At 54.4% G+C, this 14,503-nt stretch overlaps 2 protein-coding genes across 2 annotated transcripts; both read left to right on the forward strand.

The window, feature by feature from the left end:
* The first annotated feature begins 630 nt into the window (after positions 1 to 630).
* Positions 631 to 11,076, forward strand: Pgap6 (post-glycosylphosphatidylinositol attachment to proteins 6). The gene is made up of 13 exons (XM_036197694.1): positions 631 to 885; positions 4,371 to 4,545; positions 4,621 to 4,828; positions 5,033 to 5,160; positions 5,366 to 5,634; positions 5,729 to 6,048; positions 6,457 to 6,547; positions 6,628 to 6,751; positions 6,984 to 7,120; positions 8,136 to 8,314; positions 8,394 to 8,540; positions 9,433 to 9,549; positions 9,807 to 11,076. Exons 1-13 carry the CDS (start codon positions 768 to 770, stop codon positions 10,101 to 10,103), a joined length of 2,310 nt encoding a protein of 769 aa, XP_036053587.1. The 5' UTR covers positions 631 to 767; the 3' UTR covers positions 10,104 to 11,076.
* A 254-nt stretch (positions 11,077 to 11,330) lies between these two features.
* Positions 11,331 to 14,295, forward strand: Mrpl28 (mitochondrial ribosomal protein L28). Its single transcript, XM_036196540.1, has 5 exons — positions 11,331 to 11,687; positions 12,487 to 12,639; positions 13,038 to 13,172; positions 13,256 to 13,342; positions 13,897 to 14,295. The coding sequence occupies exons 1-5, from the start codon at positions 11,400 to 11,402 to the stop codon at positions 14,005 to 14,007; spliced, it is 774 nt and encodes a 257-aa protein (XP_036052433.1). The 5' UTR covers positions 11,331 to 11,399; the 3' UTR covers positions 14,008 to 14,295.
* The last annotated feature ends 208 nt before the right edge of the window (positions 14,296 to 14,503 follow it).

Genomic DNA, 14,503 nt, shown 5'->3' on the forward strand with positions numbered 1-14,503 from the left:
CCCAGTGTTTCTTCGTTTTGCGTGTAGCCCCTCTGTTCTGTTCCCATGTCTTGAGTGATTCTGTCTCTTGTCCCCAAATGAGTCCCATGTAACTCTTCTGCGTGTCGCCTCCACCCCCCCTACCCCCCCACGCCCCCCATCCCCGGCCTTCAACAAGACTGCTTTATCCATGAGTCACATGGTGCCTCCCCTAAGACCGTTTTTCCCCACTCTCCAGTGCCTTGCGATTCCAGTCCGATACCCTCTCCTGTCCCGGAAGACCCCTCTGCCCTGAATCCACCCGGGTCCCGTGTGGTCCCCTCTGCTCAGCATCCCATCTTGTGTCCTGCGTGACCCCTCTGCCCCACGTGACCTTTGCCCGGTATCCCACCTCACCCTGTGCCTCCCACGTGACATCTGCCCTCTGTACCCTAAAGCATTCCACAGGATCCTCCATCCTGTGCTTCCCATCCCCTTAAGGTGCGTGATCGGCCATGAATCCGTGTCCCCTCCAAATGCGACCTTCCTGAGCCCCTGGTGTTCAACTCCCCTCTGGCCAAGGTGACGCGATCCCGCACCCTTAGGGACCTAGACCGCAGGCCGGCTCCCTGCGGGGCGGGGCGGGGCCTCGGAGGCGGAAGTGCCCGGGGCGCTGGCTGCAGGTCTGGCCGAGCCATGGGAGCTCCGGGCAGAGGCAGCGGCGGTGGCCGCAGAGGCGGCGGGGGCTGCCCAGGCGGGGGCGAGCGGCGCGGGACGCGGGCGGGGTAGCGCGGGCCGAGCGCGGAGCCATGGGCCGGCTTGGGGCCGGGGGCACGGCGCGGGCGGCAGCGGCTGGGCCGCTGCTGTTGCTGCTGCTGCTCCTCGCTCGGCCCCCGCCTGCCGCCGCCGGCGACAGCAAGAAGAGCGGTGAGCCCGCACTGGCCAACGGCGCCATCCGAGGCGTGGGCCGGGGGCAGGGGGCGGGCGGGGGGTGGGCGCGGGGCGGATTGTGACTCACGGGGGGCACCTGTGCGCTCACCTGGCGCGGCGATGTATCTATGTTCTCACTCTGGGTTGCGCCCCCTGCGGGGCGTCCGGGGCTAAAAAAATCCCTACGCCCGCTTTTCTGTCCCCGGGCCCGCCGAGTTCGCTCACTTAGAGTGTACCCTCCCGGCCCCTCTACCCAGTGCTTAGGGGCGCGATTGTGGCACCTAAGAGCTGGGAGGTAGAGGAACTTATCAACGAATAGCCGAACCGTGGTGGTGCAAGGGCCATCGTTTGTTCGGGTAGAAGGGTAGAGATGGAGAAAGTTGGCCAGACTCTGGACGAGGGGTTCTAGCCAGCATTGTGTTCCTATTCCAAATCCTAGGAAGGTCACTCTTGATTACTGGCTTTGCTTCTCACCGGCTGTACTTCCAGGCTGGCCCTAAAGAAGCTGGCTGACCAGAATGAATGTAACGCAAGGGTCCTTCCTCTAGGGGAGTTTCCCAGCTGCTCTCTGCATTTCTGCTCTCTAAGCCGGGACATCTTGGACTACGGTTTCCTAGACCTTTGGCTCTCTTGGCTCTGCTTGAGGCAGGACAGGGATTGACCCTGAAACTGACAGTGAGACTAGACATTTGGAAATGGGAAAGATGAGTACCTTTCCTTGTCCAACATTGCCTGAAATTCCCCAGTTCTTTGTACCTCTTGGTGCTCCTTAGACAGTTCCTGACGCTGACTCTTTCACTTCCCGTTTCCAGCCTCCACCCTCCAGCCCCCCCCACTTCTCTGGGATGTTGCTCCTCGGAGCTCTTGTTGCTTTGAGGGCTCTTCCTTCTGGTTTCTGAACTTGGCACAGCTTGAAATGAAAGGCAACGTTCCCTAAAGACCTTCTGATAGATTGCTCCATACCACATCCTATTTGTTCCTCTTCCATCCCTGTGATTAAGCCTAAGAGAGGATCATTGGCTAGGTGAGGGGCAAGTGGCTCTGTGGCCATGGCTGCTGCTGCTTTGCTTTTCTTTTTTCCCCCTAGTTTTTGGAGACAGGGTTTCTATATGTAACAGTCCTGGCTGTCCTGGAACTCACTTTGTAGACCAGGCTAACCTCGAACTCAGAGATCACCTGCCCCTCCCTCCCCACCCCCAGCTGTCATGGCTGATTCTATCTGTGGGTGGGCAGTATCTCTGACACTTGCTAGGGTGGGTTTGGAAGGTGTGGGGCAGGGTGCCTTTACTCAGGTTCCCAGGGAAATTTCAGAGACTTTCTTTTCCCACTCTCTTCCCAAACTTATGCCCATGGGGGAGGTGTCTGGAGCAGGCAGGAGCTTGTTCAGCTGGCCCTCCCCATCCTTCCAACTGTTGCTTGGGGCTCACCCCATCATGCCCATTGTTCAGGTCCAATACATTCAACAAAATAACTGGGTGTTTCATCAAAGAAGCCTGGAGGGGTTGTTTAGACATGAGAGTTTGGTACCTGATTTTGTTTGTGTTTTTAAAGATTTATTTATTATGTATACAGCATGTATGACTGCAGGCCAGAAAGAGGGTACCAATGGTTGTGAGCCACCATATGGTTGCTGAGAATTGAACTCAGGACCTCTGGAAGAGCAGTCAATACTCTTAACCTCTGAGCCATCTCTCCAGCCCCTGGTACCTGGTCTTAAGGCAACCTTGAGTAGGTCTCATCTAAGTATCCAAACATCACAGATGTCAGCTCTGTTCCAAGTGTCCTTCCTCACAAAGGCAACCCAAGGGCTTTCCCTTAGCAGGTCAAGTTGCACACTGTAGGGTGACCTCTCTCACCTGGCTTTCTCAGAGGTCACAGTCCTAGGGGTGAGGAACCTGCTCTGCCTCAGCTCGGAGAACAATATTCTGCCTTACAGTTTTTTTTTGTTGTTGTTGTTGTTTTTGTTATTGTTTTTTTCTGCTCCATTATCCTTAGGGCATTTAGCAGCTCTTGGCATTCAGGCCTCAACCTGGTGAATGGGACCGGCAGACACCCCAGAGTTTGGAATTCATTGAGGGAGCCTCACTCTGCCCTGCCCCCATGCCAGGCTCCTTTGCAGCTCCCTTAGCCTCCTTCCAGCAGGCTGCTATGTTTTCTTCAGGTGCCTCTGTTGGGAGGAGTCACATGACTGGCAAGAAAGCCAGCTGCTCACCTGACTCCCTCTTCCCTCTCCTGGGGGAACCAGGCAGGCACCACTTTCACGGTGGGGCAAAAGGAGGCTTCCTGAGTAGGAAGGATGCCAACAGTACTGTGTTTCTCTTAAAGCACTTTATCACTCATTAACCACAAAGGGACAAGCAGTCTACCTTAGCCTATCCATAGGGATACAGGCATCTAGAGAGGTAAGAGACACCCAAGATCATACAGGCACAGAGCCTGAGCTGGCACTAGGTATGGGGTAGGAGGTTGTAAGCTGAGGCAGGGCCTGGGCCATGTGGTGCCCTAGTCTGGGGGCTTTGGGTAGTTTATCTGCCTGGTCCTTTGCTTTGTCTTTGTATCACCATGCATGGGTGTGTGCCCTGAGGGCAATTGGAGGTCTCACCCATTTGGTGATACCTGTCCCTTGGTTTTTTGTTGTTGTTTTGTTTTGTTTTTTGAGAGGCAGGATTTCTCTGTGTAGCCCTAACTATCCTGAACCGTGCTTTGTAGGCCAGGCTGGCCTTGAACTCACAGGGATCCACCTGCTCTGCCTCCCAAGCTCTGGGATTAAAGGTGTGCTCCACCTATGCCCATCTGTCCCTTGATTCTTACGACTGTCCAGGGTTCTGGACAGAAGTCCCTCATCGTGGTCTTTTTCTGGGTAGGGATCTGGCTGTGTCCTAAGTCATAACAGGTTGGAGAGGCAGCTACCTTCAGGACCAAGCCTCCCTACCTGGCCATGTAGTTAGGAGAAGTTCACAGGTGGGATGGGAGGGAGGAGCCTTTGCCATGGTCCAGTGGTCAAGGCAGATATCAGCAGGGGTGGGATCTCCTTCCTGACTACCTCCTGCTGTCTTTCAGTCTTCATCCCTTGGCCTGGATGCACCAAGGACAGAGTACAAGGGGTGGAAGTAGCTAACCAACAGACAGAAAGAGAGCTCATTGGCTCTGGGTGGGCCCATGTGGAGGGGGTGGGTGGGGCTACTGGCTTCAGTGCTTGCAAGTTGCTGTAGTGTGAGAAGGCCAAGTCCCTGGTGGTGAGTAGGCAGTGGCCATCTAGGGAGAGGAGGCAGAGGGATAACTGCTCATCATTAGGAGAAACTTCTGGTTACTGCAGACAACGTCTAGGTACCAGGAGGCATTTTCTACCTGGGCTAAGATCAAAGTCAGAGTGGTGCCGTCCAGGGTGGGTCTAAGACTTGATATCTAAGTAGCTTCTGTCTCCCGGGGCCTCATTCTTCCTGTCGGCCCCACCTAGCTGACTTGTTCCCTTTTCCTTATAGAGGCTGGGCTGGTGTCTGAGCACTTCTCACAGGCCCCACAGAAGCTGTCCTTCTACAGCTGGTATGGCAGCACCCGGCTCTTCCACTTCCGAGTGCCCCCAGACACAGTGTTGCTTCGCTGGCTGCTCCATGTGTCCCAGGGAGGTCCCTCGTGCACCGACGTAGAAATCACAGTGTAGGTGATACTCTGTCCCTAACACCCATGCCTGGCTGAAACCCTGTCCCTGACCCTTGACCCGATCTCTTCCAGGCATTTCCGCTATGGTGCCCCTCCTGTCATCAACCCGCTGGGCACGAGCTTTCCCGACAACACCTTGAGCCAGGCCTCTTTCCACATCAGGACATTGTTGAGTACCATGCTACTGGGCAACACCTCTGTCAACATCTCCCACCCGGCCCCTGGGGACTGGTTTGTGGTTGCTCACCTCCCCCCCTCGTCCCAGAAGATCGAGGTGAAGGTGAGGGGTCTGACCTCCCGGGATGAAGGCCAAACCCCTTGATGCGTGGAAGGACCAGCAGCCTCTTGTCCACCTCTGGGGCAGACCTTACTGTACTCGCAGCTACCTGACTCAGGATTCAACTCTGTCCCCTCATCAAAGATCTTTGGCCTGCGTCCAGCGTTCTCTGACCCCTATCACTCACTCTGCCTTGTTCTCTCCCAGGGCTCTGTTCCTACCTGTGCCTACACCTTCCAGCCTGATATGCTGGCCATGAGGGTGGTTGAAGTCTCCATCTTAGAGCCTGATGTTCCCCTCTCACAGACGCTGCTCTCCCATCCCAGCTACCTCAAGTGAGTGGAGATGGGGAAGTCCAGTCTGTCTTGTAGCCCCAACCTTTGGGTTCAGAGTGGGTGGTGCCACCATCTCATCCTGCAGGTGAGAAGGCTGTACCTTAGAGACATGCTGGGAAGAAAGGCCAGATACCTTCCCTAAGCAGATTAGAGGAAGTGAGTTCACAGTATGAGCTAGTGAGTCTGAGTCACCACCTTGCCACAGGATCTTTGTCCCTGAATACACCCAGGAGCTTCAGTTGGAACTGCAGGGCTGTGTGTCCAGTGTGAGCCCCGGCTGCCCAGTGCGTCTCACAGTGGGTGCATCCACCCTGCCTAGAAACTTCCAAAAGGTGCTGAGTTGCACTGGCCTCACTCCAGCCTGCCATTTGCTACTGTCCTCACCACCCTGGGGCCGGTGGCTACAAGTGACAGTTGAGAGTCTGGCAGGACCTCATGTGTCAGTGGTCTTCACTGCTAAAGCTGCCTTTACAGGTGGGCCACTTGGGCGGGAGGGGTGGACTGGCTCTGCCTACCTCCCCCGAAACTCCAGGCTTTCCTCACACTGAGCCCCTTGTCCTCTTGACAGTGTGCAGGCCATGGAGTGTGACCTTCCATCGTCTTATGCAAAACTACCCAAACCAGAGCTATGACACCTCTGTGGGCCGACTGCCCCAAAGCCCTGCCCACTGGGGACTGGGCAGGAGTGGAGGGGCAGGCAGTGGCCCCTTCTGTCTCCTGAACTATCCAGTCATGAGAGAAGACACGGACGTGGTGTCTGTACACTTCCAGCCCCTGAATGGGGCCTCCGTGCTGGTGCATTCAAACATACCTTCTGTAATGCAGCTCCGTCTTGACACAGGCATGGACAGCGGGGGCTCTCTCATCATAATGCTGAGGGCTAACCAGGTATCCTCTGGAAGCCCATTGAAGCAGTCTACAGTCGCTTGTGACCTGGGCTTAACTCGGGGTACAGAGTAATTCAGCATTGAGACTGGGGTGGGGTGGCCCTTCAGTCCATGGAGTGATACCAACAGCATAGGCCAGAAGGGGGTCCATGGGAGGATCGAAGGTATCCTCTAGGGCAGCCCAGTCCCGGTCAGAAGTTATTGTAAGTATATCTGTCAAATAGGCAGGGGACACGCTAGAACCAGAGACAGCTGAAGGAAATTCAGGCCACGATGAACCTTGAGCTAGCAGGAGTCCTTCCACCCCCGCAAAAACTACCCAGCATAACTGAGCTAAAATACAAGGTGGGCAGGTGAGATACCTTTTTAGGGGGTGGCGGTGGCTAACCTGCACTGTTTCTCCTTCCAGACAGAGGTCACAAATGGCACCTTGGTAGCAGCTTGTGTGAATGCTGCCTCTCCCTTCCTTGGCTTCAACACCTCACTCAACTGCACCACAGGTATTCTGAGTAGACAGTTTTGGTGGAGAGACTGACTGGCCCCTCTAGCCACCTCTGACAGGCCCTCCCACCCCATGCAGCCTTCTTCCAGGGCTATCCCATGTTTATGAGTGCCTCATCTCACGTGGCCAACCTCATCATTCCCTATCCGGAGACAGACAACTGGTACCTCTCCTTGCAGCTTGTGTGCCCTCCGAGTTCTGAGTATGTAGCCTGGGAACATGACATGGGCTGGTAGCAATGAAGAGAAGCATCTCTGTGTTAGGGGTTCTCCTTTTCCACCTGCCCCCACCTCATATCAGCACTAGTAGGCGGAATGAGTGTCTCAGCTATTGGAGCCTGGAGGGCTGAGCTCTGGGCTTGGGGGGGGGGGTCCAGGTGGTGGGGTAACCAGCAGAACTCCACAAACCAGCCTTCTCAAGCCCTTTCTTTGCAGGGATTGTGAACAGGCTAAAGCTCATGTGGAGACCATCTTGTATGTGGTGCCCTGTTTGAATGATTGTGGGCCTTATGGCCAGTGCCTCCTGCTCCGCAGATATGGCTATCTGTATGCAGGCTGCAGCTGTAAAGCAGGTGAGAACAATCCTGCAGAGCAGAGCTCCCTCCTGCTCCTCCCCATGCTCCCCATGCTCCTCGTGGCCTCCCCCCACACCACACCCCTCCAGGCATACAGGCACTGAGGCATTTGCAGGGGAGGCGTTGCCTCCTGACCCTGGCATTGCTTACATCCTGCCTGCCCTTGACTGCCCATACCCACACAGCCCCTACAACGGTTCCCCTTGCCTGTGCTCATCCATGCCTATGTTCAGCTGTTCACACTTTTTTGTGACTGCATGCTAATCCACGTTTTTCATGGCAGTGTCTACGTAGTCACACTTGCTCTCATCTGTCCATGCTTGCCATATTCGTCCCTACATGTCCACGTGTCTCTATCTGTCCTACCAACTCGATTTTTTTGTTTTCTTTTTTTCGAGACAAGGTTTCTCTGTATAGCTTTTGGAGCCTGACCTGGATCTCACTTTGTAGACCAGGCTGGACTCAAACTCACAGAGATTCACCTGCCTCTGCCTCCCGAGTGCTGGTATTAAAGGCGTGCGCCACCACCGCCCAGCCCCCTACCAACTCATATCTATTCATCCCTGCCCCTACCTACACATACCTGTTCACATATCTTTCTTCAAGCTCATGCCCGCTCGCAGCAGGGCATACCTGCCCACACTTGCCTGTATCTATGCACACCTGTTCACACCTGTTTCCCACTTTCCGTGACTGCCCACACCAGCTGTGCTTATCTTTACCCTCCACACCTGCCCACACCCGCTCTGAGTGCACATACTTGACCAGACTTCCCCATGTCTACATGCTTCTTCCACATTGGTCCCAACCTGCCCACAGCTGTCCCCCCTTGCCCATGTCTCTGCCCACCACTTACCTATGCCAGTTTCTATCAAAACCAATTCCTTCCCACCACACCTGCGGATTCCATTAGGCTTGTCTAGACAGCCTCCCTCTGGGTGAGGGGGCGCCTGCCGGTCCAGAAGCCTCCTCTCTGCCTCCAGCACACTGCAGGTGTTGTGTGGCCCCCTAGGTTGGCGCGGGTGGAGCTGCACAGACAACAGCACAGCCCAGACTGTGGCCCAGCAGAAGGCGGCAGCGCTGCTGCTCACTCTCAGCAACCTCATGTTCCTGGCTCCCATCGCCGTGTCGGTACGCCGCTCCTTCCTGGTCGAGGCCTCTGTCTACTTTTACACCATGTTCTTCTCCACGGTAGGGCTGGCCCTGACTGATCCCTTCAGGAACCTTGGGTGGGGAGGTCGGGGCTCCTGCTCACTGCTTCGCTTCACAGTTCTACCACGCCTGTGACCAGCCGGGAGAGGCAGTGTTGTGCATCCTCAGCTATGACACGCTTCAGTACTGCGACTTTCTGGGCTCTGGGGCTTCCACCTGGGTGACGATTCTTTGCATGGCCCGTCTGAAGACAATCCTGAAACAGGTGAGTGGCCTCTGATGCCAAGCCTGGGCTCCAGGGAAGCAGAGGCCCCACATACAGAATGTGGAGTGGCAGAGAGGGGTAGGGGTAAAACAGAAAGGGGCGGGTTTCAAATCTTCCATGATAACTAGCCATTCTCGGAGGAAGTCATAGGAAGCTGTGGAGGAAAGGTGTGGTCGTCAGAGGGCTCCAGGAAGGGAGATGGGGTCCAGGACCCTAATCTCAATGAGGAGCCAGGCCAGGCCTCCCTGAGAAGCCTCAACCATTCCCCTGGGTTCCTTGTCCTAGGGCACTCTGGGGACTTACACAGCAGCTGGACAGTGGAGATGACTCTTCAGTGCTTGTGAACTGTCCTCTGTCTACAGGCTGGGTACTACTTATTAGGGGGGCACGTTTAGAAGTTCCATGATCATATAAAAAAGTAGGTGAGGAAAATTCCGAAGAATCCTGTGGGCTGAAAGTTAAGGGTATGAACTTGCAGGCTGTGGGGAGATATGCTGATGGAGACTCGGGGTATAGGATCCCCTCCACGGCAGCATCCAAGGCCATCCTGATGGGAGACCCTGGAAGGCTTGGTGTGCAGGATTGTGTAGATGTGTACAACACTGCCCATTAGAAGTGGGTGTCATCACCTAGTCCTTAAGGTTCTTCTGCGTTCACCTTTGGACACAGTGAAGGGAGAGGGAGGACACTTCCCTCTCAGGTGGTTGAGCAGGAATGGTCAAAATCTGCCAGTAATTCTAAGAGGAGCCGGCAGATGTGCCAGAATCGTGGGAAACTGATAATGGGTACCTAGCATGCCTGGCCACCAGTACCTGTTGTGTCTTGTGCCATCACAGGTGATTCTAGCCAAAGGCTCCCATGACCCTACAAACCATCCCTGTGTCTCTGCCAGATCCTGTTTGTCCTGGGCACACTGGTCATCGCCATGTCCTTGCAGATGGATCGCAGAGGCATCTGGAACTTGATGGGACCCTGTCTCTTTGCCTTTGTGATCATGGCCTCCATGTGGGTAAGGAACAGAGCACATAGGTTCTCCTGTTTAGACTCAGGGAGAAGAGAGCCAGGCCCTTAATTCTGGTTATGATCCCAGTTTTGCTGTAAGGACTGCTCGGAGCCAGTAGAGCCACCCATAGACCCCCAGTATGGCCATGTGCCTGAGGTCTTAGCCAGGGGTCCATATGTTGCCTAGCTCTAGATAGACCCCTTATCCCCGGGACTGTAGTTGCACTTGGCCAGCACTGACATTCATGTGGCTGTTCACTCCAGATGTATCGCTGTGGGCACCGGCGTCAGTGTTACCCTACCTCATGGCAGCGCTGGGTCTTCTACCTCCTGCCTGGCATCTCCATGGCTGCTGTAGGCATCACCATCTATACTTCCATGATGACCAGTGAAAATTACTACTACACGCACAGCATTTGGCATATCCTGTTGGCTGGTAGTGCAGCTTTCCTCCTGCCACCACGAGAGGAGCAGGCTGAGTCCTGGCCCTGCTTGCAGAAGTTCCCCTGTCAGTACCAGATCTGCAGGAATGATCGGGATGAGTTGTACACAGTGACATGATGTGGCTGCCTCAAGGACACCTGATACTCTGATGACCTCTTCATCTAGGACAGGAACAAAGAGAGGTGCCTATCTAGCCCCAGCCAGGTTTCCATCTGAATAAAATTGTCCTGCGACCCTTGGCTTCTTTCTCCAGAGGAGAGGACTCCACCCCAAAATCTTTGTGGCTGCTGCCCATGTCCTCTGTCAGTCTCAGCTGCTTCTTCCTGGAGACCACGGGTACCATGTGTGGACAGATCGATATGTTATGGTTGAAGATAGAGATAAGGGATCCCTGTGAAGCTGTGATTTGAGACCTACAAGGCAAGGAATCCTGAGTCCACAGAGGCCACTGTCCCTGACAGCATGTACCATCCTGCCTTGGCATGGGGATGCCTTGTTGCTGCAGTTACTGTGGTAGAGTTCAAAAGCTATTAAGAACCTGGGGTGCTACACATTATCCCTCATTCTCTGTTGGAGTCACAGATCCTGGGAAGAGCCCGGAGTAGCAGGCTGCTCAGCTGTATGAGGTGTGGCCCCAGAAGGCACACACTGCCCTACTGGTATGTCCTCCTCATCCTGAAGGCCCTAGGTCCTAGTCTAGTGAGCATTCTTTTGTGTTGGCTCTAGGCCCTAGGATGCTGACCCCTCTACTAGATCAGCTGAGGTTTGAGGTAGCTTCTGGAGCCCAATCTTACTGGGGCCTCCTGGGAGCTCTGAGCTGATTGGTGCAGTGGTGCCCTGTCCCACTAGGAGGTCCAACTGCTCTGTGTGGCCTTGGAGCCTTTTTTCTTGGTTTTGTCCAGGATTTGGGCTTTCTGGGCCACTCCCCCAGCTACTGACACTTGCTATTTGGCCACCAAAGCACACTTCAGCCCCTGAAAGGGGAAACATGTATATACTGTTGGGGGGAGGTGATGAAATGTTAAACTGTTCTATGAAGGCATATTTTTATGTAATTGATAAATTTAACATTCTACAACGATTTTTCAAACCAAATGAGTGATTTATTCATTTGAATTATTTATTTATTTATCTATTTATCTTGTGTCCTTAAAGGGAAAGGGAGTCTAGACTAAGGTTGGCTGTCCCTAACAGGCCTGTTCTGGGGAACCCCTGGGCTGCACTTGGTAGATGGTGCCTTGATCCATTGCGTTCTCAGATAATTTTCCACGGTCCCTAAAGAAGGCGGAGGCAAGGGGATTGTTTTAGACGGATAGGCGTTCCTACCAATCGGCAGTGAGCAAAGGTGCACGCCTTCCAGTTCCGGTTCCGGCAGGCGCGGGCGCGCAACTCTGGGAGATAGAGGGTCGCGCGATGCCTCTGCACAAGTACCCTGTGTACCTGTGGCAGAAGCTGCGGCTGCGGCAAGGCATATACACGCGTTTGCCCGCCCACTTCTTGCGCTCGCTGGAAGAAGAACGAACGCCGAGCCCGGTACACTACAAACCTCACGGGGCCAAGTTCAAGATCAACCCCAAGAACGGGCAGCGCGAGCGCGTTCAGGACGTACCCATTCCAATTTACTACCCTCCAGAGTCCCAGCAGGGGCTCTGGGGTGGAGAGGGCCTGATTTTGGGCTACAGATATGCCAACAACGACAAGGTGGGTGCGGGCCATCTCGGCGGTTCTGCATGCTTTATTGGGTAGGCTCTCCTCTGGGCGCTGCAGACCCGACTGCGTGGTTGACACAAGCGTTCCGTTTTCGAAGTATGCTAACAAGTGGAGCGGCGAGGATCTGGAAAACTCCAATGGCAAAGTCTAGTGGGGTCCTGAAGTGGGGTGGTCCTGGTCAGGTAGCCATCAAAAGTAAGAATGGAGTGGGGCTGTGATGGAGCAGCGTGATAGAGTGCTTTCCTAGCTTATTTAAGATCTTGGGTTCAAATCCCTAGCACCACAGAGAAAAGAAAGAAGGATAGATTTGAGGCTTGTGCTGAAGAAGAGGTGAAATCTGGTTGCCACCTGCCAGTTTCTATAAGCCTTTGCCTAATTCTTGTGACAGGACCTTTGCTCCTCCCACATCAAACTGATAAAGATTGAGATGATGCTTGGATTCAGGCAGCTCCCAAGGTGCAGAGCCTGGAATCCATCATTCTGGTGGAACTCTGCTCCTAGCCAAGCGTTGTGGGAGGAGTGTGTTTCGGGCCTTTCCACGATGCCACTCGCTTTCCTGTGGCTGCTGGGTTTCAGTTGTGCCAGCAACATGAGGGCTAGCCTGAGAGAGGCAAACATTTTTGTGGGCATCCAGGTCCAGTCCCCGGAGTCCTGTCTGGTGTCCGTGGAGCCTCTGAGGAAGGAAGAGGGCAAGCCTCATATAGCCCAGCTCCCAGGAAGATGCTTTGGGGGACCATTCGATTTGTAGGGACATACACCAGCAGTCAACAGGTCTCTCTTGCGCACTCAGCTCTCAGCGAGAGTGAAGAAGGTGTGGAAGCCTCAGCTGTTTACTCGGGAGCTTTACAGTGAAATCCTGGACAAGAAGTTCACTGTGACTGTGACCATGAGGACCCTGGATCTCATTGATGAGGCCTACGGGTTTGACTTCTATATTCTCAAGGCAAGCAGGGGTTAGTGCACTACAGGGTCTTGTCGATCAAGGGAGGTGCAAAGCAGCACTTCATGGGGCCGGGGGAGGGAGGGCAGTACATAAAACCCAGGGTAGCCATTACAAGTCTTAGCAAAACACAGTGGGACTGAGTCCTCTTTTGTGCAGCCCCAGTGGAAGCTCTTTGCCTTCAGGAGGGTCAATTGTGAACAGTCATAGCCACTGCTTACCCTTCTCTGGGGATTGCCTTTGGCTTGACCCACCTAGACTTGTATGCTGGTGCTGATCCCGATGCCTGGTCTGCCCTGGTCTAGCTTAGGGGTACCAGCTGAAGAGGAACCTACAGGGTCAGCTGATGGGGTGGGTGGGACCCTGCTGTAGCACCTGGCCCTATGTGAACCTTCTGCCAGACCCCAAAGGAAGACCTGTGTTCCAAGTTTGGCATGGACCTGAAGCGAGGGATGCTTCTGAGGCTTGCTCGCCAGGACCCCCAGCTACATCCTGATGACCCTGAACGGAGAGCAGCCATCTATGACAAGTACAAGGTGAGAGTTTCCCCATCCCACTTGCTGCTTGAGGCTTCTGGCCTGGCCCTGTACCTCACTGAGGCTTTCTGCTGCTTGCTCAGAGTTTTGTCATCCCGGAGGCAGAGGCTGAGTGGGTTGGCCTGACGCTGGAGGAGGCAGTGGAGAAACAGAGACTTCTGGAGGAAAAGGTGAGCACCCGTGAACCGGCCACTGAGGTTGAGTAATGGGGGGGCTGCCACACCTAAATACTGCTATACATTTGGTTCCTGCCACTTTGAAGAAGCATGGCATTTTTCCTCTCTTGAGGTCCTTCCCTCTTCCCCTGAATGCTTAGGAACCTTTGGCACTCGGTGTTTCCTTGGCCACCCAGCATCCCCTAGGATCTTCCTTTTGGGTCTGTTTCCCAGAATAGTCTAGAGCCTGTAGTGGCCGCCAGTATAGGGAAGCCAGAGGAAGGCGTGTGGCTCTTGGTGTCCAAGAGAAAGCAATCCTGTTCTGGTGGTTAGGTTCTGCCCTCCGGGATGGCAAGTAGTCTTTTTTGTTTTGTTTTTGTTTTTCCAAGACTGGGTTTCTCTGTGTATCCCTGGCTGTTCTGGAATGCAGTCTTACAGTTGTCTGCCCACCCCTGACTCTTCCAGACCCCATCTTCCTTCCATGTTTAGCTAGAAGCAGCTGGCTTCCACCCTCCCTAGAGCTCCATCTCTGGGCTATATTGAGCCTTACCATGACCTCTCCCCTTCAGGACCCTGTACCCCTGTTCAAGGTCTACGTAGAGGAGCTGGTCCAGCGGCTTCAGGAGCAGGTTCTGTCCAGGCCAGCAGTGGCGCAGAAGAGAGCTGATGACCTCGCCTGACCACCAGGCTCAGCCTTCCCTGTGGGCCTTTAGCACTGTGGACACAGTCGGGGTGGGCACAAGGACACCTGTGGGCAGTGGGCGAACCCTGCTTTGCATGTGCTGACCATACAGCTTCTGTAGTAGACTTTTCAGAGAACTCTGCTGTGTCAGGACTCTCAGAGGCCTGGAGAGGAGCAGATGCCTGTCCAAGCTGGTCAAGTACTTGCAGCATTATAGTTCTTGGGCTGGAATAAGTAAAGGCTGAAGTAGTCTGAGCCACAGTAAAGTGTACTGGTTTGCTTGGGAGTCTGCAATCCTTCTGCGTGTTCTTGGCCTGGTCATTCCCCTGTCACAGAAACCCAGGTGAACTATTTACGCTGTCCAGCTGTAGCTGCTGGCCCTGCTGAGCTGTGGAGACTGAGGTCCCCTTTGTTGCTTAACTTCCTTAGAGAGGAGGTCCCTCATGGTTGAGGCATCAAGGGTACAGCAAAATGGAGCTTCTCTGCCAGTGTAC

This window comes from Onychomys torridus, chromosome 8, assembly GCF_903995425.1.
Source record: "Onychomys torridus chromosome 8, mOncTor1.1, whole genome shotgun sequence".
Classification (NCBI taxonomy): domain Eukaryota; kingdom Metazoa; phylum Chordata; class Mammalia; order Rodentia; family Cricetidae; genus Onychomys; species Onychomys torridus.

Excerpts from the sequence above, each read along its gene's own strand:
- Pgap6 (XM_036197694.1), top strand. The coding sequence starts at position 768 with ATGGGCCGGCTTGGGGCCGGGGGCACGGCGCGGGCGGCAGCGGCTGGG. Across the intron at positions 5,161-5,365 it reads TCCCATCCCAGCTACCTCAA|GATCTTTGTCCCTGAATACA; the intron begins GTGAGTGGAGAT and ends ACCTTGCCACAG. Across the intron at positions 9,550-9,806 it reads TGATCATGGCCTCCATGTGG|ATGTATCGCTGTGGGCACCG; the intron begins GTAAGGAACAGA and ends TGTTCACTCCAG.
- Mrpl28 (XM_036196540.1), top strand. The coding sequence starts at position 11,400 with ATGCCTCTGCACAAGTACCCTGTGTACCTGTGGCAGAAGCTGCGGCTG. Across the intron at positions 12,640-13,037 it reads TTGACTTCTATATTCTCAAG|ACCCCAAAGGAAGACCTGTG; the intron begins GCAAGCAGGGGT and ends ACCTTCTGCCAG. Across the intron at positions 13,343-13,896 it reads AGAGACTTCTGGAGGAAAAG|GACCCTGTACCCCTGTTCAA; the intron begins GTGAGCACCCGT and ends TCTCCCCTTCAG.